The following is a 25,692-nucleotide window of genomic DNA, read 5'->3' on the forward strand; positions in this document are numbered from 1 at the left end:
TTGCTGGCTGGTCCCCCTCTGCCCTTGGGGGTGTTTGAGAGATATCGGATCGATGCATATCTCTCCCACATGGAGGTTCCCTGCCCTCTCTTTCTCCCTCCCTTCCCATCTCTAAAAAGAAATAAAGTATTTTTTAATGGTATAAAACCAGTATCATTTTTGGCCAAGGGAATGAATACCAGCAATGTTTTAGGATGATCTATTTGATTCTACTTTTGATAATTATTTAAAAAGAGAAAAGTGGCTGGAGTTAGAAAACAGAACCCTAGAATTGAATTTATCTGAAATTTTGGGCTATGAGAATGGCAGCAGTGGGCTTAATAGGAAAAGGTGGATGGTGTTATGAATAAGAGAAAGACCAGGTGAATAATAGGAAATCAGGAGATCAGTACTTAAAGGAGACTCTGAAAGTTTGAGCCAGACTGACTGTACAAATGGCAGGAAGAACAAACAAATGGAAAAACTTCAAGCCAAGGCTGTTTTTTAATTTTATTTAAAACACCCAAAACTTTTTATTATTTTTGAGTGTATAAGGTAAAAAAATATGAAGGCCTCTATCACCCCAGTCTCCAGGTAACCGATACTGAGTTTGTGTGTTCTTCCAGACTATTTTATGCCTACCTGAGCTCACATTGGCTTAAATGTACACACACACAAACCTTAATTATCCACTTACTCTATTAGTTGTAATAAAATTCTAAATGCAAAGTAGATACACACACATATATACACAGATGAGGAAATAAACTATGCAGTGCTGTCCTACCATTTGCTTTTTTCAATGTCCTATAAGGAATCTCTGCATTGTTTTTTGTGTCAATTTTATTTTTTAAAAAACATCCCTGATAGAATCACACAACTTTATAGTTAGATACATATTATCTTTTCTAGTTTTGAAAAATGCAGTAAGCATGCAGTAGGAGAGGTTGCTATTTCTTTTTTTTGAGGTGTAATTGATGTGTTAGTTTCAGTTGTACAATGTAATGGTTTGATACTTGTATATATTGCAAAGTGATCTCCACAGCACATCTAGTTAAAACGTGTCATTGTACATACTTACAAAAGTCCGTGCTCATTCGATATTTTTTCAACTTTTTATTACCAACGATTCCAAATATCCAAAATGCTGAAAAAATAAAATGAATATCCATATAACCACCACCTAGTGCAACAATTGTTACATTTAATTCTGTTTATTTGCTCGCTCTCTAGCTACAGAATCCTTTTTAAATGAGTTATAGACATCATGACACTTTGTCTCTAAATATTTCACCATGCATTTCTTAAAACAGGGACATTCACCTATATAACCACAATAACATTATCATCCTTCAGAAAATTAATATTTAAATATATCAGATTTCTCCAGTTGAACCAAAAATGTTACTTAAAATTTTAAAGAAGCCATGCCTTTCAAATTAAGTTCCTATATTGTGTTTTGGTATGTCTCTTAATTCCTTTTTTTTTCTTTTATGACAGTGATTTTTTAACAGACTGATCACCTTGTAGAACATCCCACATTCTGGATTCCTCTGACTGTTTCTTCCTTGTATTCCAAAAAGTTTTTTTTTAATGCTCTCCTGAGGCAGTGTTTTTTTAATTGATTTTAGATAGGAAGGGAGAGAGAGAAACATTGATCAATTGCCTCCCATAGGCATCCTGACCGGAATTGAACCTAGGTTTGTGCCCTGACTGGGAATCAAACCTGCGATCTTTTTGGCGCACAGGCCTGTGCTCTAGCCGACTGAGCCACCTGGCCAGGGCATGCCTGGTATTTTTTAATTAGCTCCTTATCTTCTGCATTTTCTGTGAACTGAAGTTATTTTAACAGACTTAATTAGATTTGGGTTTAACATATTTGACATATATTTAACATATTTGCAAGATACTTTGAAGGTGAAGTTTTGTACTTTTTTTAAATACATATTGTCAGTTTGTTCACTATTAAATGCTAAATTTGATCGATTTGTTAAGATGCTAACAGGAGCATCTTTTTCCATTTACAATTAGAAGTAACCTATGGGATAGACACAAAAATCATGTTATCTACCTGAAAGTAATATAATGTTATATGTCAATTGGCTTAGTTTTTCTTTTTTAAAAAAGAAGTAATCAGCCTTGGCTGGTGTGGCTCAGTGGTTGAGTGCCGGCCTGTGAATCAAAGGGTCTCCAGTTCAATTCCCAGTCTAGGGCACATGCCTGGGCCAGGCCCAGGTCCCTTGTGGGGGGGCACATGAGAGGCAACCACACATTGATGTTTCCCTCCCTCTCTTTCTTCTTTCCTTCCCCTCTAAAAAATAAATAAGTAAAATCTTTAAAAATGAAGTACTCTGTGATGTAATAATTTGTCATCATGAAATCATCCACCACTGATGATCTGCCTTAATAAGTTGTTATATTGTGGATTACAGAATGGTACTTGCCCTAATTCTGTTACTGTGTCTCCATTTATTAGCTGGTGTTCTGTAAAGAATGGCTCTTCCATATCAACTGGAGATAAACTGTAATTCTTCCCAGAAAGTCATGTTAAATGCTAAAAATTTAATTCATCCTTTTCATTTTACCAGTTTTCAGACTAGGGAATTGATGTAGTGGCTTACATTTGATTTTTTTTAACCACTTTTAGTGTTTCAGAATCAAGAGTAATATTTTCGTCTTATGATTCCAATTTAAAATGTATAATTGAGTGAACAGTTGATTTATATTTATGAATATAAGTTGAAACCTTAACTACATTTATATCTTTGCACTAACATTAAAGAGTGCCTGGGGGGAAAAAAGACTACCTGTATCACTTTTCATAAATCTAATTTCTCAGATTTGTAAATTGTTTTCAGAAATTTTTGCCCTTTCAAATTAAACAGTTGTACTTACAATTGAATGTATTAAATTATTTAAAGTAGTTAAAATTTTATGTTTGAAGGCATTTAACTTTGTAAATACGATCAAACACAGCCCTTTCAAATGAAAACTCCAAATAGAATATGATGTCTAAGCTGAATGTTAAAGTTTAAGGAAAATCTAGGCTTTTTGAATTTGTAACATTAATAAATCAAGTATTAATATATGAAAACTGGCGTCAGTCTTTCCTCTGTACATAAAACTACTCTGAGATGTGAAAATAAAAATACTCGTTGGCAGTGGTAGTGTTCTGCTTTGCCTGTCTTCCCCGAAGCAAGCTGATGTATTCTTGGTTCTTGATGTTCTGCTCCTTCACTTGTGCAGTGCCGGACAGGGTGCTCAGTCTGCAGCATTGCCAGTCCCACGTCATCTCCCTGACGTGTGTAAGAATCAGCCAGTGTATGCAGGGTTTTGATAAGCCAAAAGGTGTACCTGTTCAAGGGATAGAAAACCGCATGTGAGGCATGGGAGCCTTAGCTAGATTGCGGCTTTGGTGAACCTGAATTATTTGTCTTTGAAATAGCATCCTTATTTAAAATTTTCCTTCGCAAAGGCATCAGTATTATTTCGTGAGTGTAGCAAATGTCCTTCGGCCTTAACAATCCTTTTCCCTTTGGAACAAAATTTCTTTTCTTGAACATTAATGGAGTTATATTTAGAAAAATGTCGCTTGTGTGGAAGATCTTCCTCCAGTCAGATTTGAATTAACATTCTTTTAATGGAATGTGTCTATGCTTTCAGTTAACTGCCTTTTTTTCAGTTTTGGAAAAGCAGTGTGTTTCTTTTCTACTTAGTTCAAACGTAAAGGCAATTGTTTGGTTGAAAATGAAGCCTTTTGGCTTAAAGAGTGTCAAGGTTTGCGCACCAAAGAGCTCTATACGCCTAGCAGGTCAGCCGTGTTCCCTGGGCCACAGTAAAAGGAGAATCAAGCTTATGGAGGAACGGTCCTACACCCTTTCAATTGGCAATGGAGACTACTTTTGGACAAATAAAGACACACTGTGGAATTATGTGCAGACTCTTTCTGGTAAGAAGTCAGCCGTTACAAAAAAAAAAATGAATGTTTTAAAAACATTTAAAAAACTGATTATACAAATAATACCCATTCCTTGCAGAAAGCTTGAAAAGTGGAGAGATAATAAGGGAAACAAAAATAGTAATTCCAACTGAAGTGTTTTTTAAGTCTTATCTTGATGTAAAAGAATGTAGATGAAATGATGGTTGGTTAACATGTAAAAGGCTCTCACTAAACTCAGCTCTTTGAAATGTCGGTAGAAATGGGAATTTCAGGGTCTGCAGCTTATTTATTTATCTCAAAGTTGGCTTCTCTCCTTTTCTGGAAGATTTCAGGAGACTTTTGTAGTTCCTAGAGGATAATGATAGCAATGGCCACATGAGCCAACCTGCCTTTGGTAGAAAATAGATAGAAACTTGAATTCTTCAACGCCTTGGTGAGTTGGTATGAAAATGCCCACATCATAAGTGTACATACAGTTTAATGGGTTCTCACACACCTAGAAACCCCCCTTACGCATCTCACAGTTGCTACACTCCTTTATCTTACTTCTAAAACCTTATATTAGTTTTAGGTAGGCATTTAAAAATAAAACTCTTTTTAAAAGTAATACTATATACTCATTATAAAAATATAAACATTAAGAGAAACATGGCCCTGGCCAGTGCAGCTTGGCGGGTTGAGTGGCAGCCTGTGAACTGAAAGGTTGCCAGTTCGATTCCCAGTCAGGGCACATGCCTGGGTTGCTGGCCAGCTCCCCAGTTGGGGGCGTGTGAGAGGCAACCCATCGATGTTTATTTCTCATATCGATGTTTTTCTCCCTCTCTTTCTCCCCACCATCTCTCTAAAAATAAATGAAGTTTAAAGAAAAAATAAAGGGGCACGACATTCTCGGCCCTAATGTGTGGTGGGCAGGGCTGTAATCCTTATGTAATGGTGGGTTTTCATTGAATTTAGCGAGAGCTAAGGGAAACATTTCTTCGTTAAGTTTTTGGAGAAGTGGCCTCTTTCTCATAACACTAGCCGTTGTCGTGGAGAGAGCTCTAACTTTGGCAACTTCGTGAGGAAGAAGACAACTCAGAAGACAACTGGGGACACATCCCTGCGTAACTGTCGTTTCTAAAGAGCTGTAAACCCCCGTGTACTTGCAGATCAGGGAGCGGAGAGGCATGAAGGCACCGAGCAGCCCTCTGGGGTCACTGATCAGGAGAAGGAGCTGTCCACCAATGCCGCCCAGGCTTTCTCGGTAAGAAAGCTCTCTCTCCATCTGTTCCATTGCAAGGGTCTCTCAAGTATGACTTGTTTCACAGTGACTTTTTAAATTTAGAATTGTTGTCTTGTACCAGTGCAAGGGTTATGTTTAGAAACTAGGTATAATTTTAAAATAAAAACATTTTAGAATTTAACTATGATGAAAGGAAAAGGAGGAATTTGAGCCATTCTCAAGTTTTTATGTTTTCATAAATACATTTTAACACTTACAGTGTTGCTTTTTAAGTCTTAAATTTAGATTTGTGCCCTGGCTGGTGTGCCTCGGTGGATTGAGTGCTGGCCTGCGAACCAGAAGGTCGCAGGTTCAATTCCCAGTTGGGGCACATGCCTGGGTTGTGGGCTGGGTCCCAGTTGGGGGCGTGTGAGAGGCAACTGATCGATGTATCTCTTGCATATCGATATTTCTCTCTTTCTCCCTCCCTCCCTTCCCCCTCTCTAAAAGTAAATAAATAAAATGTTTAAAAATAATAAATATATTTAGATTTGTAAGTATATGGGTCAGTCGTTTTATTTCACTACTCTCTTCAAATTTTTTCTTAAATGTGCTTTGAAATGAAACCCCAAAAGTTTGTCAAAGTATCAACTTTTGTGACATTAAATGCTATGAAAAAAACTTACTTATCAAGTTACATACATATAAGCAGAACAAGATACTTGGGTATTCAAAATATATTAACTGGAAATTAAAGTTTAGAGTAATCACATTACCCTTCTTAGCTATATTATACCATGCTAGCAATAGTATCAATATATACTTTATATATATGTGTGTGTATATATATGACTATAACATATGTTGGTATAGTTATATATATACATGCCTTCTATCTATAAAATATGTACATATCTTATAAGATATAGATGTATAGATTGTATCTGCAGATTATATATAGATTATATCTGTACATCTCATATATTTTGTACATATATCTACATCTGTACATATCTTATTATATCTATACTTTGTACAGATAATAACTGTACATAGCTAATTGTATCTTATAGCTATGGTGCACATGTATCAGTGTTAGAGTTTGATTCTTAGGAAATATATAGCCACAATTTCTTTCTTTCTTTCTTTTTAGTTTATTGAAATATGATTGACATCACAGTTTCTTAACTGACATCAGTATTGCTTCATCTAGAGCAGGGGTGTCAAACTCATTTTCACCGGGGGCCACATCAGCCTCACAGTTGCCTTCAAAGGGCCGAATGTAATTTCAACTCCTTAACAGTTAAGGAGTAGTTACATTTACACAGTCCGCAAATTATTTCGGCCCTTTAAAGGCAACCGCGAGGCTGATGTGACCCCCGGTGAAAATGAGCTTGATGCCCCTGATCTAGTGACTTTAATTTGTATATTTGGGGGAATTCTGTCCTTTTTAAGAGTTTTAAAATAGACATAAGTGAAATATATTTTGAAATGATTATATGGGCCTTAGCACTGATGATGTAATTTTGTGAGTGTGTTTTCTTTTTTGTTTTAGGCCGGAAATTATGATGCCTGTCTTCAACATCTGGCCTGCCTACAAGATATAAACAAAGATGACTATAAAATAATTTTAAATACAGCAATAGCTGAGTTTTTTAAAAGTAACCAAACAACCACAGATAGTTTGAGACAAACACTTAACCAGCTGAAGAATCAGGTAATACCCAAATGAATTTGGCTATAAAAATATTATGCTCTCTAAATTATGAAATAAAAATAGTGAAGGAAAATTAATATGACTTCTTGTCTGATATTCCTAGCACAATTTTTAATATACCTGAAACTTCTTTGGTATTACTTTTATTTGCATAAAATTAATATTCCAGGAAAATGAAAGGTATGTTACATGATTTTATTTTCTATTTGGTTTTTAACTTGAACAGAGTAGACTAATATACCAAATTTGAATGAACTTTGGAGTTTTGAGAGAGAATTAAAGAGAGAAATTTATGAGGAAGCTTAGCTCCTGAGATACAATTTTACTGTAAGGGTCTGATTATTATTGTTGTTTTTAAACTTGCTGAGCATTTACTTAACAAATTCTAGGGATTACTAATCCCTAGAACTAAAAGACCCCCCTAATGAAAACACTGAAACTCAAGTTCTAACAAGGAAATAATCAGCAAAGCCATATGCTTCCCCTGATTTTCTTTTTTTTTTTAACTTTATTTTTATTCTTGACACTATTACAGATACCCACCTTCCCCTTACTGTTTTCCCGTCTGCACCCAGCACCCCGTTTCCCTCAGGCCATCACCTCACTGTGGTCTGTGTCTATAGGTTATGCATATATGTTCTTCAACTAGGTCCTTAAGGATCTGGTCATTAATTATGTCAAATTGTTTTAGCATTTTGGATAAGGAGATGATTAATTGATTAAATAGGAGATACTCCAATTTCTATGTAGTTTAGGTCTTGCCTTTTTCATTGGTCTTTTCATAATAGCAACATTTCTCAAATCACAAGGTTAGACCTTTGGTATTCAAGAGGGCTAATATGATGATGATCGTGCCAATGATAGGATCAGCCAGCAGACAGTCCGAGCTTACTATGTAACAAGGCCTTGGTAGGAACATTGTATACAACCTCTCACTTATTCTTCCCAGGAGCCCTAAAGTAGCTACTTTACATAGTGTTTCTCATTCTACAGATGGGAAAGCTGAGGTACAGATAGCTTGTGTAAATTGTCCAAAGACAGAAAGCTTTTAAGTAGTAAGAGCTGAGCCCTGGCTGGTGTGGCTCAGTGGAATGAGTGCCAGCCTGCAAGCTGAAGGGTCACCGGTTTGATTCCTGGTCAAGGGCACATGCCTGGGTTGCGGGCTAGATGCATGGTTGGGGGCACGCAAGAAGCAACTGGTGGATGTCTCTCACACATTGCTGTTTCCTTCTCTTTCTTCCTCCTTTCCTTCTCTGTCTAAAAGTAAATAAATAAAGTCTTTAAAACAGGAAAAAGAGCTGCATGAACCCAGTCCTGTTTGACTCTAGGGCCTGCACTTTTAAATCCTGCTTCGTGCTGCAGAAGGTCTTGAGACTTTTTTGAGCCCCTTCCCTATGCTCATGGGTACCACTGTTCTGTGGAGTATCACCCTAAAATATGATATAGTTAAACATAAGTGACCCCTGTAGGCTCCTCATAATTCCTTATAAGAATAGTCATTTTCAACCTTTTAAAATTTTCAGTGAAAAACAGAATAGCCAACATGTATTAAATGCTTACTTGATTACAAATTGCATATTAAGTGCTTTTTATGTCTTATGTCATCCTTACAATTATTGAGGGGAGGTACTTGCTTTCTCAGTTTTGAAACTAGGATTTAGGGATCTTAATAATTTTAATTTATAGCTAGGAAGGGGAAGAGTAGGACTTGAACCAGACCTTTGACTCTTTTTTAATGTATTACATAGATTATGCTACTATAGTTGTCCAATTTTCTCCTTTTATTCCCCTCCCCTCCAAATCCCCCCTGCTACCACTAGTACCCCCTTCTTAGTTCATGTTCATGTAGACCTTCTGACTCTTGAATCTGTTCTTATAACTGCCTCGGTCTTTATAAATTCGTATGTCATCACATTTTATCATTACACTAGTATTATTAACCTTGACTTTATCTGGAGCTCCAGAATCAAAGGAAAAATGATTTTTGTTGATATCTGGTACACGTGACCGATGATGACCCCATAGACAGATTCTTCCAGGAAACGTTTATTTTGTCTTTGAGCACAAATTGACCCTTAAAAACCTTTTTTAGAATAAGAGGCTCCGGCGAACTCAAGCTAAGAAAACTGCTTTTTGAAATGCTTCACCTGCCTTTTTCCTAATAAGGTTGGTTTAGTGGCCCCTCTGGCGCCTCCCAGCACCCCTGGGTTTCCATAAGTGATAGTGCTGTGTCTCCTGGCTTTCTCTCAATCATTCTTCTGTGCGGAGCCGCATGTCCAGGGCATAGGGACACACCTTCTCAACCTGTTCCACCCTCATTAGCATTTTAATCTCTTTTAATGAGTAGTTTTTGTCTTGGCTGAGGTAATTACTGGACTTTTTCGGTGACTCAGAAAATGTGGCAAAGTTATTCAAGTTGTAAATTCAGCCATTGCTGAATCGAAAACTCCTTAATTTACCCAAAACACCTCTTTCTGACTGGTAAGAAACCCTTCTTTAGCTCTCTCCCTCTCCCCACTACGTAGCTACCAAGGAGTGTCTTTCTTTGGAAATTGAGTTTTCTCTATTTGAAGAGACTATTTTTAGTCACTTGTAAATAATGGCTTGATAAGTGAAGATTATAAAGAGCTCCAAACCCATGGAAATGCATGTGCTGTTGGTCAGCTAGAACCGATGGTTAGCCTGCGAAGCCCACAGTGGAGCTCTCCACGTGGGTGGCTGGAGTCTGCCTACGTCTGATTACAAATGCATATGTGTCAGAACCCTTCCGGGTCGTTGCCATTAGCCAAACCAAGGTTAAGTCCATGAATATGCAAGTTCTGCTTAATTTAGGGAAATATCAGTCTTAGAAGTAATTCCTTAATGTTGCTCAGTAGTATATTGCAATCTTCATAATGACAAAGAAAGATTAGTTTTAATTTAGGTAGAATTCCAGTTTCACGCGTTACATAGAATTACGGAATAGTTGTGAAATTTGATTAAATTTAAAAGCCTATTGCCGCCCCTTACAGAAGAGGGTATACAGATAGTCTAGCTTTAAAATGCAAAGTGTTGTGATTTTTTTTCTTTTGGTATCAGATGTTGATGTTAGGGTTTTCTAGTAAAGCCATTTAAAAGCCTGCGTGTGTGACAAAGTGTTATTTTGTTCATTACTTCAAGAAAATCATTTTTATTAAGGGAGCAAAACCTGAACATAATAGGAAAATCAGAAAATGTACTTCCTAGCCATATGGCCTTGGGTAAGATACTTAGCTTTTTGTGCTGGTTTCCTTATTTATAACACAGAAATGGTGCTGTTGTCTGTGTTCTTGCGGCACGGCGAGGGTCAAATGAGGGCTTCTCTGTAAGAAGGTTGACGTAGCAGGCCTGGCACGTAGTTAGGTGGTTAGCTATTATTTGTCGTGTTTAAATGTTAATTTAGTTTTTACAAAACGGAATCAAGCTCACATGTGCATCCTATGTAACATTCTCACAAGAAAGGCCATTGTGAGTCGTGCCCACTCCCCACGGAGCCCCTTGCAGCTCATGAGTCTCCCAAGTGGGAATCCGTCTCAGGATCCGTGCTGGCAGTTCGTCACTGAAGGCATCTTCACAGGAAGAGAATCACCTTGCCTTGTGCTAGGTACTTAAAAAAGTGCCATCAAAGTATTTTACTAAACAGAATTTAATTATGAGTAAAATAATTTTCAGTGCGTGAGAGTAATTAAAATCTAGAGGTCCTGTTGAAAATATGGAAAAACTCAGTAAGAAATGTTGGCCTGTGTTCCTGTCTATTCATATAGATTTCTTTCATTTATGCTCTTTATTTTCTTACTGTTGTTAGAGCATAATCCCTGTTGATTGTTTTATAGGTCCACTCAGCTGTTGAAGAAATGGATGGATTAGATGATGTTGAAAACAGCATGTTGTATTACAATCAAGCAGTCATTCTTTATCATTTGCGGCAGTATACAGAAGCCATATCAGTTGGTGAAAAACTTTATCAGTTTATAGAACCTTTTGGTATGTTATCTTTCAAGTCAATAATTTCCCTAGCTTCCCATACTCACAAAGGTTTCTGGTGTTTGTACCTAGATAACCTACATCAGATTATTATATGTCAGTAAGAAAGAAAAAGAGCTGTGTCAGGTTTTCCTTTTTTTTTAAGATTTTATTTGTTTTTAGAAAGGGGAAGGGAGGGAGAAAGAGAGGGAGAGAAACATCAGTGTGTGGGTGCCTCTTGCTTACCCTACCGGGGACCTGGCCGGCAACCCAGGTATGTGCCCTGACTGGGAATTGAACCGGCGACCCTTTGGTTCACAGGTCAGTACTCAGTCCACTGAGCTACACTAGCCAGAGCAAGGAAGGTGGTTTTGGAATGTCAGGGGACAGCACAGTAATTTATTTTGTCTATTGCCTAACTGAAGTAGAGTAGATAGTGCAGAACTGTGTTAGGTTTCTCGTTATCTTAACTAGTTTACAATTGCTGTCCTGAAGAGGAGGAACAAAAGGAAGGGCAAAGGAAAAAAGAGGAAGCGAATAAAGCAGCAAAGCTGGACCCAGGAAATGGTTGTTAGAGAGGGCTATTGGTTTCTACCCACAAGCAGTCAGATTTCAACTGTGATTCACATTTTTGTCTTTTTCTCCATGGTTACTTTTAAATTTTCTCTATGGTTACTTTCTTTTAAATTCAAAACACGAGTACAAATTCGTGATTTATAAACACCTGACTGCTGATGTGATCAGCACAGGAAATGTGGTGGAGTGTGACGTCTACTCTATGATGCTTGGGGGCGAGTTACAGCCCCCTCGTGCTGACAGCTGGTTGAGCAGCTGCTTGCTGTGGCTCCAGGGAAGCATTTTCAAGGCGCTGCTCTTCCTTGCCCCCGTCCTGAGGGTGTGGTGGCTGGACAGACTGCCCAGGAGAGGCGGCAGAGGAGAAGCCTTGTGTAATGCGCCACCAGTTCTTTTCTGAAAAGCAGAAGTCAGAATTACACTTCTAGGATGGCACAAGAGTGTTTCCATAAAGCTGGTTTTCAGAATTTCCAGAACAGTTCATGAAATCCTCTTCATCTGCGATGGTTGAGTGGAATCTAGCAACCAATTAGTATCCAAATGGATTTTTCTTTCTTTGCAAATTATTATTGTTATTTTTTAAACTTTATGACTTGGATTCCTCAATTAACGTATTTATTGAGCATAGGCTGTGAGCCAGACACTGTTCTGGGACCCGAAGACAGTGCAGTGAGTGAATGGCACAGAAAAGGTCTTTACCCTTATTAAGCTTACATTCTAATGGGAGAGGGCCCGCAACACAAGAAATACATTGTGAGGTGGCTGAGTGCTGTGAAGAAAAGCTAAACATTGGGTAACAGGATAGAAATTGACTGGGGATATTATTTTTAGATAAGGTAATCAAGGAAGACCTGAGATAAGACAGTATTTGAAAAGAGACCTGAAGGAAGAGATGAGGTGAGCCATACCACTCTTTAGAGGAAAAGCACTCCAGCAGAGGTAATAGTGTCTGCAGAGGTGACCTTGAGGCTGGTGAGTGAGAGGAACCGCAGGAACGCCATTGTGACTGGGGCTAGGTGGGGAGATGGTAGGAAAGTAACTCCGAAGCAGCCAGAGGCAGGAGGTGAGACCTTTGCATATCAGCTGCATTGATTTCAGTTTTAAATGGATTCCACTCTGGCTAGTGTGTAAGAACAAGAATGGAATCAGGAAGACTTGTAAGGAGGCTCCTAAGGGCTTTTGAAATTTTGAGTATAGCAGCCTTCTGTTCTTCCTTATTTTTCCTTCTGTCTTCTTGAAAGGAAAGGAAATGGTGTCGTGTCATACCAGGTCACCCCTTCCTTTCTTCCTTGGGCTCTTCTTCCTTTGATGTCCTTGTCTTTATAGTTTACTCTGGCTGTTGTGACTTTCTGATGTCCCCCAATCCTCACCTTGCTTCTTTTGTGTCTGCAACCAAGTTATTTCTTTTTCCCCTCTCTGTACGTTGAAAGAAAATGTATTTCCTCGAGTCATAGACCTTTTTGGAGTCAGAAGGAACCTCAAGAAAGCACATGGTCCAACCCCCTGCCTTCAGGCAGATTAAGTGTCCCCCCCATTTTACAGGTCAGCCAGCTGAGGTCTCAGAATTAGTTCAGTGTCAGTGTAAAAGCCACACAGCTACTAAGTAGCCAGGCAGGTACTGGAATTAAGATATCCTTCCACATAAAGTATCAACAATACTCCTCATCTCATGTGCTGGTGTTTGGTAGATATTTTGCGAAAGGAAGTTCAGTCACTAGAATCCCTGAAATGAGAGGCCTTGAGATGCCTAACAGAATGGCTGCTGGCCTTGCTCCTTGTTTCCGTTCTTGCCTCCAGGTGATAAACACTCATTTAAGTAAAGACTTAGGCTTTGGTCTCCAGAGCTTCTTTGTGTGGGGGGGAGCGGGAGGGAGGACTGCTCCAAGATGTTTGCTTCCCTTTGGATTGTAACTTTTCTTTTCCTGTTTTATTTCCCCCACCAGAGGAAAAATTTGCTCAAGCGGTGTGTTTTTTACTTGTAGACCTGTATATATTAACTTACCAAGCTGAGAAGGCTTTGCATCTTCTTGCTGTCCTAGAAAAAATGATTTCACAGGGTAACAATAACAAAAATGGAAAGAATGAGGTGAGTAGACTAAAATGTGAATAATAACATTTGTAGTTATTAAATATCATTTTAATTGCATTTATTAAAATATAACTCACTGTACAGTTGGTGACTATAGTTAATAGTACTGTATTGAATATTTGAAAGTTGCTTAGAGAGTAGATTTTAAAAGTCCTTATCACAAGAAAAAAAAATTTTTGTAACTTTGTGTTGTGTGGTGATGGATGTTAACTAAATTTATTCATTTTGCAATATACACAGATATCAAATTATTATGTTGTATACCTGAAACTAGTACAATGTTGTATATCAATTGTACCTCAATTAAAAATATTTTTAATAAAAATCCAAAGAATTATTCTTATCCTGAGGAGACTCACAAACTAGGTAGGAATAAAGGTTTGATTCATGTCAAGAAAGGGAGGGAGGAAATATAATTCACGTACACAAAATTTACCATTGTATAGCGTACAGTTCAGTGGTTTTTAGTGTACTCGCTGAGTGGTACAGCCATCACCACGATCCATGTTCCAGAACATTTTCATACCCTGGAAGTAAACCTTGTATTTGTTAGCGGTCATTCATTCTGCCCCTTCTTCAGCCCCAGGCAACCACTACCCTACTTTCCGCCTCTGTGGATTTGCCTGTTGTGGACGTTTCATGTAAATGGAATTGTACAATATGTGGCCTTTTGTGGTTAGCCTCTTTCACTTATAATATCTTCAAACTTTACATGTTATAGCATGTACTTTTTTCCTTTTCCATGTATTTCATTCCTTTTTATGGCTAAATAACATTCCATTATTTGGATATGCCACTTTTTTAATTCATTCATCAGTGGATTATGGGCATTTGAGTTGTTTTGCATTTTGGGTTATTTGTAAATACTGCTGCTATGAACATTTATACACAATTTTTTGTGGGGGCGTATATTTTAAATTCTTTTAGATATATAATTAAGAATGGAATTGCTCAATCATAACTTTTTTGCTTTATTTTTTAAACTTTATTAAATGTATTGGGGTGACGTTGGTAAATAAAATTATATATTACAGGTTTGAAATGTACAATTCTATAATATATCATCCATATATTGCATTGTGTTCACCCCCCAAAGTCAAATCTCCTTCCATCAAGTGGTAACTCTTAAATGTCCAATTTTAGGAGGAACTGCCCGACTTTTTAAAAATAGCTGCACTAGCTTACATTCCTGCCAACAGCTTAATGAGGGTTCCAGTTGCTCCACATTCTTGCCAACCCTTGTTGCCATCTCTTAAAAAAAATGTGTGACATCCCAATGGGTATGAAGTGGGATCTCACAATAGTTTTGATATCACTAATGCCTAAAGATTTATGTTAGCACCTTTTCCTATGTGGGCATTAGTTTTACAGAATGTAAAGATTAGAATTAAGACAATGAAATTTCGTGATCTGGATGGACAGGTAGCTTTCCCTACAGAAAATGTCATCATTAAAGTTCTCCAGAAAGGTCGCGTGTTTATGATGGTCCAGCTTCATCGCGTTCTGGTGAGAGACTTGGTGCACGTTGGGAGGCATTTCAGTTCTGTGTTTTTCAGTTTACTTGTGCTTCTAGTCCTTAAGGGATGTCCTCCTTTCTTCCCGTACCTGCCCTTTTGTAAAACAAGGAGTATTTGCGGAAAATAGATTGTCCGTGCCTTTCTATCTGTGTACATTCTTAAAGTTTAAGAATAAACATTTAGGATTGCTTTTTGTTTTTTAAAGATTTTATTTTTTCAGAGAGGGGGGAAGGTAGGGAGAGAAACATCAATGTGATTTGAAGAAACATCAATCAGGTTGGCTCCTGCAAGTCCCTGACTGGGGGCCTGGCCTGCAACCCAGACATGTGCCCTGACTAGGAATCAAACCCGCAACGTTTTGGTCCGCTGGCTGGCACGCAATCCCCTGAGCCACACCAGCCAGAGCATTTTTTTTCAGTTTAACAAATGTGTATGTATAAGAGTTCAGTTAAATGATCTTAGCATTATTCATAAACAATAGTAAAGTATTTCATTTTCATACTTAGTATTTGTAGTAGCTGGTGAAGTATAATTCTGTTCAACAGATGTTTGTTAAAGTGACAACAATGAAAACCTTGCAGTTCTTACTGTTCGAGGAACGCAAAACGCTGAGGAAATCTATTCAGGGACTGGGTGGGAGGAAGGAGGTTAGGGAACAGTGCAGAGAAACCTGGATGTTTGATTGGGTCCTCTTTACAGATGTGATAGTGTGACAAATCAGAAAAGGAAGGATGGGGTAGGAGAGCCATCCTGGCAGAGAAAACAGCACGAAAGGGGTGGCAGGGGTGGGTGGGAGGAACTCCGGCGATCCGAAATGGGTAGCAGTGCCTGAGAGATGTGACGGAGGTCAGCAGGAGGTGGCATTGCAGCTCGAATAGGGGTTGTGCTGTGAACGGTTTTGAATATTTTACTCAGAATTCAGAGTGTGATGTTGGCAGTGTTATTGCCAGAGAAAGTTTTTAAGAGAGGGATGATATGATCACTTCTGGGTTTTAGAAAGGTGGTCTGAGTTCTTCCCGAGTAATATCCATGAGTTTTAGACCTAGTCTATGATGGCGCTCAACAGTGAGCTTCTATAGGTAGTTTCCTGACACCCACTCCACATTATTAAACCTGAATCTCTGGGCCTGGGACCTGGCATTCTCAATTTTGAAAATGCTCTCTACATGTGATTTCACTTATATGTGTAGTCTAATGAATGACCTGAACTAACAAGCCAAATAGACACAGACTCACGGATAGAGAGCAGGATGACAGCTAAAGGTGGGGCAGGGTGGGGTGGGGCAGGGAGGGGGCGGAGGGATTTAGCAAAAAGGAAAAATGACTCCTGGACCTGGATAACAGTGTGGTGGATTGCCGGGGGCAGGAGGGTGGAGAGTGTAAGGAGACTGAAGAGTAATGGGGGAAAAAATACAATACAAAAAACTAAAAAATTACAAATAAATTAGAAAAATAAAATGTAGTTCTAATTTTCTCTTATATTAAAAAAAAAAAGAAAAAGAAAATGCTCTCTAGGTGATTCCAATTAGCTCACTTGGAAATCAGTGATTTGATTTAAGGTCAAAATATATTTAATTTTGGTTAACTTTGTTTCACCGCCCTGCAGACGGGTAATAACACCAGCAAAGACGGATCTAATCATAAAGCCGAGAGTGGAGCTCTAATAGAAGCTGCAAAATCAAAGATACACCAGGTAACATAAGTTTTAAGAGAGGTTATATATCACGTGTATTTACTCGTACTTACGAATGATGAAGAATGCTGTAGACCATTGAAGGCCATATGTCATTTAAGGCATGTATATTTATTTGGCTTTGAAGTACTAGAGTTTAGAAGCACATTTAATCCTTCTAAATACACTTTGTTTAAGATGGATAGTGCAGTATCATTTCTTTTATTTACTCTATAGAAGATTGAGAAAAATGGTTTGGGAATGTATTAGGTAATAATCAGTTAGTAGAATTTTGAAATTCACTGTTCATTAGCCATGTATAGATAAGAATTGATAGGATTTTTGCTTGGAACTTCTGTATAAATTTTATTCTATCATGTTTTCAGTTTTTTAGAGTATATTCCAAGAGTACAGTAAAAATAGATTTAAGATAAATTTAAACTTGCTTTTGCAAGTGACTGGTATAACTGTGTTGTAAACAAATTGGGTTTAATTTCCTTAATGAGAAAGGAGAACTGCTTGAGAAGGCGTAAGTCCCCCGCAGTTCTCACATGTGAGCATTTTCCCCCTGGCAGTACAAAGTAAGAGCTTACATTCAAATGAAGTCCCTGAAAGCGTGCAAAAGGGAGATCAAGTCCGTCATGAACACGGCTGGAAATGTAAGTTTCTTCTTGACTTTTTATTTGGGTTGTCGGCCTTCGTGTTCTAAAGTTTTTTTATTCAGACAGTTTGTGTTTGTCAGTTTAAATCATTTATCTTACACTGTTATAGTAGATTACACTGCCATGTACAAGCCTTGGTAGAGATTGTGAAGTGGTGATCATATTGTGTCTGCTACCATTTCATGTAATATGTTTCTCAGTTCAAATTACAACAAGCATTTCCCCTCCGCATAAAGCCTTCCACATCATTTTAAATAACTACCCGGTATTCTATGAGTGGTTTATCACGATTCACTTACACACATTTTTATTAGACACTAGGATTTTTTTTAGGTTATATTGAAAACATTTATGAAAGATTAACAGTCAAGTTTGGGCTGCCCAAACCTGGTAGCCCACACCTGCCCCTTCCAAATGATCTTTGGCTTGACAGTGCCTTCAATTTGACCAGCGCTGGAGTATTTCAGATATAATAATTACTCCTTCCTTCTACCTGCTTCACCACAAACTCCCACTGAAAAATAATTTTTAAGACAGTGGTGAAAAGGAACAGAATTGAAAACAATCTTGATGCTTTTAGGATAACTGTTAATGAAAAGTATGAAATCATGCCCTGGCCAGGAGTCTCGACTGGTTGGAGCATTGTCCTGTACACCAAAATGTCGTGGGTTCGGTTCCCAGTCCAGGCACATACGTAGGTTGTGGTTCAATGCCTGGTCAGGGTGCATATGGGAGACTACCAACCTGTGTTTGTGTCTCACGTCTATGTTTTTCCCTCTCTTTCTCTCTTCCTCTCTATAATCAATAAAACGTATCCTCAGGTGAGGATTTAAAAAAAACAGTATGAAACCATGAGGAGATGTGGTTTGTAGTAGGAACAGTTCAGGAAAATTGAGATTCAGGAAAATTGAGATTCAGAAAAATCTCAAGCAGGATACAGATTAGCCACTGGGTCAGTACCCGAGTGATTTTTGAGAACAATTGTAGCCTAGACCCAAGAGGGGGATTAGAGCCTAAGCAGCGAGCCAGTCATTACAAAAACTTTTTTGAGATTAAAAAAAACAAACCCATGACCCCTGCCTTAAAGGTTGCCATAGCCATAGGGAAGAAACAAAAGTAAATCACTGCAATGCAGAGTAAGTTACACCTGAGGAGGGAGCACTTCGGGAGGAAGACTGGTTTCTGTGGCCGTGACTTAACCGCTTCCTTTGTGCCCTTGCACACAAGTGGGCACAGCAGTGTGATTGGGATCTCACTAGCTCTAAAAACAAATTGTAACTTATATTTTCTTTGCAGTCTGCACCTTCTCTGTTTCTTAAAAGCAATTTTGAGTACCTAAGAGGCAATTACCGGAAAGCTGTGAAGCTATTAAATAGTTCAAACATTGCTGAGCACCCAGGATTCATGAAAACAGGTAAAACAAAACTGAAGTTTTTGTATTTTTTTCCTGGCTTTTCTACACTTTGTTGCTGCCTCCCACCCCCTGCCGGACTGCTCTTCAGAATGAGTTTTGCTAATCTTTTAAATGAACATGTTTTATTATCTCTGCTGCAGAAAATTCTTGGAAATTTACTACTGATTTCCATTTTAAAAGACACCTCACTGCTTTCACTTCTATTTTTCTTTTATCCTACTTGTTCTTTTTTTCATTTGTTTCTTAATACCAGCTTAGAAATTATGTCCAGGGAATAAGATCCTTGGTCTGTTGTTTTGAGAAGCAAGACCTTTTAAGGAAATGGGATTATAGTGTTTTTACTTTTTACTTTTCTCCCATAAAAGCAGTGAAAAATGTGATTTCTTTAAGCAATTAACTGAACAAAAATATTTCTATAAAGTTAAGAAGATAATTACTGTTATCTATTCTTGCCTCTACTTAGAAAGTTTTAACAGATTGCTTGATATTAATGGTAAAGTTTGTTGCTGTCAATTTCATATCGTTCCTGTTTTATGAGGAGGAAGGAGGGAAATCTGTTTATTCAAGAATGAGGTTAGCCCTGACCAGTGTGGCTCTGTTGGCCTGGCACCATCCACAAAGCAAAAGGTCACCAGTTCAATTTCTGATCAGGGCGCATGCCTGGGTTGTGGGCCAGGTCCCCGGTTTGGGGCGTGCGAGAGGCAGCCAACTATTTCTCTCTCACACATTGATGTTTCTCTCCCTCTCTGTCTCCCTCCCCTTCCTCTCTCTGAAAATAAATTTAAAAAAATATTAAAAAAAAATAAAATACAAAGGATGAATACATTTTTTGGTTCAATTCTATGGTATATGTATGCACAGAACATACATGCAAACTGAACACTTAAACCTTCTCCCATTTCCTCCTTCAGTTCAGTGGAGTCATAGAGGATGGAGAAAGGCAGTCACTCCCATTGTAATTCTCTTGGAAATTCATTTGTCCTGAGTACCTAAGTCTGTTAAATCTTAATTTTTGATGTTTTTATTGTCATGGCTTCCCCCCGGGACCCATTAACACTCAATTAATGAAATGATCTCTCAGACAAACCAGGTAATATGCTTTGGGAAAACTTTGCTTAGGATTGTGTTGACACAGAATTCAGAATAGGTATCGGAAGTCTCTGAAGGGGGGTCGGGAGCAGGGCATGCTGTTGACGGACTAGTCAACATTTACCATAATTTTTTTTTAATTTTACTTATTTATTTTTAGGGAGTTGGGAAGGGAGGGAGAAAGAGAGGGGGAGAAACGTTGATGTCATCAATTGGTTGTCTCCTGCACGCCTCCAGCCTGGAGCCTGGCCTGCAACCCAGGCGTGCGCCCTGACCAGGAATTGAACTGGCGACCCTTCAGTTCACAGGACAATGCTCAACCCACTGAGCCACACCGGCCAGGGAAACAGTTACCATAATTTAATGGAAAGATTTTTATATAATAGTTGTATGTTTTATATATTTGTTTTTTCATAATTATTAATTTGAAATTTTTAAATTTACTTCCCATATATAAACCTTAGTTTCTGTTGCTGATAAAATATGCTTATTAGAGAAGATTTGAGAATAGAAATTTTTTAAAAACGTTGACAATACCACTACCCAGAAGCAGTCTCCTTTAAACATTTTAGTGTGTGTCCTTTTTTCCTAAACAGTTTTCCTCTTTTTTAAATAAAATCATTGCTTAATTATATTTATTTTTATTTCTATTTATTGTATATTTTATTGATTATACTATTAGAGTTGTCCTGATTTTCTCCCCCTTTTTCCCCTTCCACCCAGCAGCCCCCCACCCCTCAGGCAATCCCCCACCATTGTTCATGTCAATGGGTCATGTGTATAAGTTCTTTGGTTACTCCATTTCCTGTACTGTCCTTTACATCCTCATGGCTATTCTGTAACTACCTATTTGTACTTCCTAATCCCCTCAATTCTTCACCCATTCTCCCTAACCCTCCCCATCCCCCCCAGTCTGGCAACCATCAAAATGCTCTCCATATCCATGATCCTGTCTCTGTTCTTCTTGTTTGCTTAGTTTGATTTTTCGTTTCAAATTTAGTGTCAACAATTTTTAGATTGTTGATAGATACGTATTTATTGCCATTTTATAGTTCATAGTTCTGATCTTCTTTTTCTTAAATAAGTCCTTTTAACATTACATATAATAATGGTTTGGTGATGATGCACTCCCTTAGTTTTTGTTTCTGTTTTTGTTTTTTTTCCTTCTGGGAAGCTCTTTATCTGCCCTTTGATTCTAAATGATACCTTTACTGAGTAGAGCAATCTTGGCTGTAGGTCCCTGCTTTTCATGACTTTGAATATTTCTTGCCAATCCCCTCTAGCCTGCAAAGTTTCTTTTGAGAAGTTAGCTGACAGTCTTATGGGTACTTCCCTATAGGTAATTCTTTTTTTTTTGCTGCTTTTAAGAGTCTCTCTTTATCTTTAACCTTCGGCATTTTAATTATGATGTGTCTTGGAGTGGGCCTCTTTGCATCTGCCTTGTGTGGGACTCTCTGTGTTTCCTGGACTTGGATGTCTATTTCCTTCACCAAATTAGGGAAGTTTTTTATTATTCTTTTAAATAGATTTCCAATTTCTTGCTCTTTTCTCCCTCTGGCACCTCAATGATGCAAATGTTGGATCACTTGAAGTTATCCCAGAGGCTGCTTATACTACCCTCATTTGAGGGGATTCTTTTTTTCTTCTTGCTCTGATTGGTTGTTTTTTGTTTCCTTGTGTTCTAAATCATGGAATTGATTCTTGGCTTCATCTGCTTTACTATTGTTTACCTGTAAATTGTTATTTATTTCAATTAGTGTATTGTTTGTTTCTAACTGGATCTTTTTTATTCTGTTGAGGTCCTCACCAGGTTCTTTGAACGTACTTATAACTAGTGTTTTGACCTGTGCATCTGATAGCTTGCTTATCTCCATTTCGTTTAGCTCTTTTTCTGGAGTTTTGATCTGTTCTTTCATTTGGGCCGTGTTTCTTTGTCTCCTCATTTTGGCAGCCTCCCTGTGTTTGTTTCTATGGATTAGGTAGAGCTGCTTTGACTCCTTGTCTTGGTAGTGTGGCCTAATGTAGTACGTGTCCTGTAAGGTCCAGTGGCACAGACACCCTTATCACCCAAGCTGGGTACTCGAGGTGTACTCTTCTTGTGGGCTGAGTACACCTTGCTCTTGTAGTTGAGCCTTTGTTGCTGTTGTCTGGTCCTTGGGAGGGATTTTCTCAGGCCAGTCAGCTGCAAGGACTGGCTGTGACCACTGACCACCACCCTCTGCCTTCTGTGGACAGTCAGCTGTGCAGGGGCAGGGTGGTGGTGTTCTGACGTGGTCTCTAACTGCCCACTGGGTGTGCTGGCCCTGGGGTTTCCCAGATGGTGCAGGCCAAGGTCAGCCCCTACCTGTGTTTTGCCAGGGACTATCCTGCCTGAGCTATAAAGCAATCTGAGATGGCTGCTACTTGTGCTTGGCTTGGAGATTCCCAGGTGAAGCCAAACTGTGAATCTAGGCTGGCTGCTGCTAGTGCTGGGCCTGGGGCTCACTGAGGCTGGCTGTGGCTTGTTTGAGAGGATTTAGGAAGTTATGAAACATAGGCTAAGACCAGCCATTCATATGGAAAAGCAGCATGGGTGGGCCGGTAAGTTAGGTAGGGCAGTGTCTCAGGGGATCTCTAGGGCAGGGCAAACAGTTTTAGCCAGGTTGATGGAGTCTCAGATATGGCACCAGCTTGCTGGCTCTGTGTGGGAAGCGTTCAGAAAAGGGACAATGGCCTCTGCTTGCCTTGATGTCAGCCACTTCAATTCCTCCCTGTATGCCATTGGTGTCTTTCAAGCTGCTACCCCTGTGCTGGAGCTCAGAGGGAGGGAGTCTCAGTAGGTGGGTCTGTGTGTGGGTTCTTTACGAGGAACTGCTTGGAACTCCAGCATTTTCTTTTACTGACTCAACCCCCACTGGTTTTTGCTGCTAGAAATTGTGAGGACTTACCTTCCTGACACTGGAACCCTGGGAATGGGGGGCCTGCTGTGGGTCTGGACTCCTTCCCTAATTTTAATCCATCCCACGTGGGTGAGGGACCAGCCTGTTCTGCATCTGTGCTCCTCCTACCAGTCGGCATGCATGTGGTTTCTTTAATTCTGTAGTTGTCAGACTTCCATTCAGCGTGACTTCTGACAGTTCTGAGGGATGGTTCTGTATTTTAGTTGTGATTTTGATGTGGTTGTGGGAGGAGGCAAGGCATGTCTGTCTATGCTGCCTTCTTGACCAGAAGTCCCCTGATTTTAAACGATTTCAAAAGCCAACCTTTCGTTTTTAGTTCTAAGCATTGAATATTCTGATTATTAATTTTGTCAATCTAGTCAGGCATTTTATATCATTGAGGAAAGGTGGGCTGTCAGTAAATAAGTTTAGAAGGTTTGGGAAGCCATTTAGAAAAAGGAAACTAAAGCTTGGATTGCTTCCATTAATTACACCAAACTGAAGTCCAGAGAGACGAAGGATTACAATGTGAAAACAAAATCATAGAAGCAATAAAAGGAAACTTGGATGAATATATTAATTTTGTGGTGGGGGAACCTTGATTCAACATTATCCAAAATCCAAGAACCATAGTAGTTAGAAAAGATTATTAAATTTGACCACATAAAAATATAAAACTTTTTATGATTAAAAACATAAACACACATACACTGGACCAAGTCACAAGACAGATGATAAACTGGCAGTGGGGCACATATTGGAAACAGATGCAGCAGAAGGTTTCTATAACAGGTAACCAATAGAAAGACATCTGTAACCAAATTTAAAAAATGGGTCAAAAACAGGAAGAGGCAGCGTTCAGAGCAAGAAATACAAATGCCAACTAACATGAAAAAATAGGTGCTCAGCCATGGCGACATTTAAAGTGTAAACCAAAACAACAGTGGTGATTACAGTTTAACAAGCAAAACGAGGACTTGCTTTATGTATTCCTTTAATGTATTTTAATTATTTCCCCGTATACTTGCTTCATTCTTTCCAGTTTCTACATAGTATTTTGTTATGTGGGTGTAATACATATATTAATTTACTAATAAATATTTTGGGGGGATTGTATTTTTTGTATCTGTTGCCTATAATTATTAAAAATTAGAGAAAAACTAAACAGGCTAGTCAAATCATTATGCAGCTTTGGCTTATCGCCTTTAATGAAAGAGATTTTAAAAAGAAAGGGAGTTTACAAAACTTTCAGGTGTTCTCTAAATTTCAGATGCTGTGTAAACTGCTCTGTAGGACTGTGTTGAATTGCGTATAGAGTTCATCGTGTTACAGAAGCCCCGTTCTTACGTGCTAGTCATCAACAGTAAAATTTGTGGACAAATGAATTTGTGTTTTTCGCAGGGGAATGCTTGCGATGTATGTTCTGGAATAATCTTGGCTGCATCCATTTTGCCATGAGCAAGCACAATTTGGGGATTTTCTACTTTAAAAAAGCCCTACAGGAGAATGACAATGTCTGTGCACAGCTCAGCGCAGGCAGCACCGATCCAGGTATGCCCTTTGTGGGGGGACAGCCTGTATTTTACTGCTGGAGAAAAGTGTAGTTTTAAAGAGCAAGCATCTTGCCTGGCTGGTGTGGCTCAGTGAGTTGAGCACCAGCCTGTGAACCAAAAGGTCACCGGTTCGATTCCCAGTCAGGGCACATGCCTGGCTTGCAGGCCAGGTGCGGATGCATGCGAGAGGTAACTGATTGATGTTTCTCTCATACACCAGTGTTTCTTTCCTCCTCTTTCTCCCTCCCTCCCCCTCTCTCTAGAAATGAATAAATAAAATCTTCAAAAGAAAAGAGCAATCATCTGGTCAAAATGCATGCTGTGTGCATTTACAGTTAACCCTGAGCCTGTCCAACAAGTTTGGGGATTTTTAGTAGATATTGCTACTTTGAATAAATAACAAGGGGTTAGGAGTAATTATCAAAGACATTTAAATTCACTTTTCCATGGGTTTGAAAATGAGTAATCTCATATTGTAATGTTAAAAACAATATTTTGCTAAGATTTCTTGGCTGTGCCAAACTTAGTGTTACCATAACTTCTTTTCAGGGTTTCACTAATGGCACCACTTGGCAACTTGAAATAATTTCTGAAATTTATTCCTTCAACATTCATATTATATAGATCCTTGATTTGAAATGCTTACAATCAAACAGTTATTTAGCTTTGTAAAACATTTAATTGATGAAAAATGTATCCAAAATCACCAGTAATCTTATTTTATTATGGATTGTGAAACTTTGAATAAGTGAGTGAACAATAGTCATTGTATGTATAGCACATTACTTTTTATTTCCATAGTAAAATCCTCTAACACCCTAACATTAACTGGATACTTCTGGTTAATAAAAAGCACATGACAGTAAATTGATTAACCAACTGAAAGCGAAGAGCAGAATCTCCTTACAGACTTTATTATTTTTACTTTATTTTTGTTTAAGATTATTTATTTATTTTTAGACAGAGGGGAAGGGAAAGGGAGAGAAACATTAAATGTGTGGTTGCCTCTCACATGCCCCCCACTGGGGACCTGGCCTGCAACCCAGGCATGTGCCCTGACTGGGAATTGAACCCGTGACCTTTCAGTTCACAGGCTGGCACTCAGTCCACTGAGCCACACCAGCCAGGGCTCCTTATAGACTTTAAAATGTAGCAGGTGGGCCCTGTCTCTTCTCTTTGCCTTCCGGGAACATTGTTGCCTGAGGAGCTTCTCATTTGTTGGCAAGACAGACAACTGAGATGACTGGAGAATATTTAGAGGGGGGCTAGTTAGGGCTGGAGATCATCACTGGGGAGAGCTATTAAACTTCAAATTGGGGTCATTGGTATTAAACACAGTAGTGTTTAAGTACTCAGTGGAATAGATGTTTTCAACGTAACATTTAAA

At 38.6% G+C, this 25,692-nt stretch overlaps 1 protein-coding gene across 4 annotated transcripts in view; it reads left to right on the forward strand.

The window, feature by feature from the left end:
• CNOT10 (CCR4-NOT transcription complex subunit 10) overlaps window positions 1-25,692 on the forward strand; it is a 56,120-nt gene that overhangs the window by 4,236 nt on the left and 26,192 nt on the right. For 2 of the 4 annotated variants that reach the window (XM_024565779.3, XM_045199818.2), the window contains exons 2-9: window positions 5,068-5,162; window positions 6,676-6,837; window positions 10,689-10,839; window positions 13,335-13,477; window positions 16,604-16,690; window positions 17,245-17,328; window positions 18,628-18,745; window positions 24,154-24,303. In XM_024565779.3, coding sequence (XP_024421547.2) covers window positions 5,068-5,162; window positions 6,676-6,837; window positions 10,689-10,839; window positions 13,335-13,477; window positions 16,604-16,690; window positions 17,245-17,328; window positions 18,628-18,745; window positions 24,154-24,303 — 990 coding nt within the window. Of the gene's footprint in view, window positions 1-3,711; window positions 3,929-5,067; window positions 5,163-6,675; window positions 6,838-10,688; window positions 10,840-13,334; window positions 13,478-16,603; window positions 16,691-17,244; window positions 17,329-18,627; window positions 18,746-24,153; window positions 24,304-25,692 lie in introns of those variants that run through there. The other 2 variants (XM_045199817.3, XM_024565780.3) reach the window with 2 other exon arrangements.

The sequence above is a fragment of the Desmodus rotundus genome, chromosome 8 (assembly GCF_022682495.2).
Source record: "Desmodus rotundus isolate HL8 chromosome 8, HLdesRot8A.1, whole genome shotgun sequence".
NCBI lineage: Eukaryota > Metazoa > Chordata > Mammalia > Chiroptera > Phyllostomidae > Desmodus > Desmodus rotundus.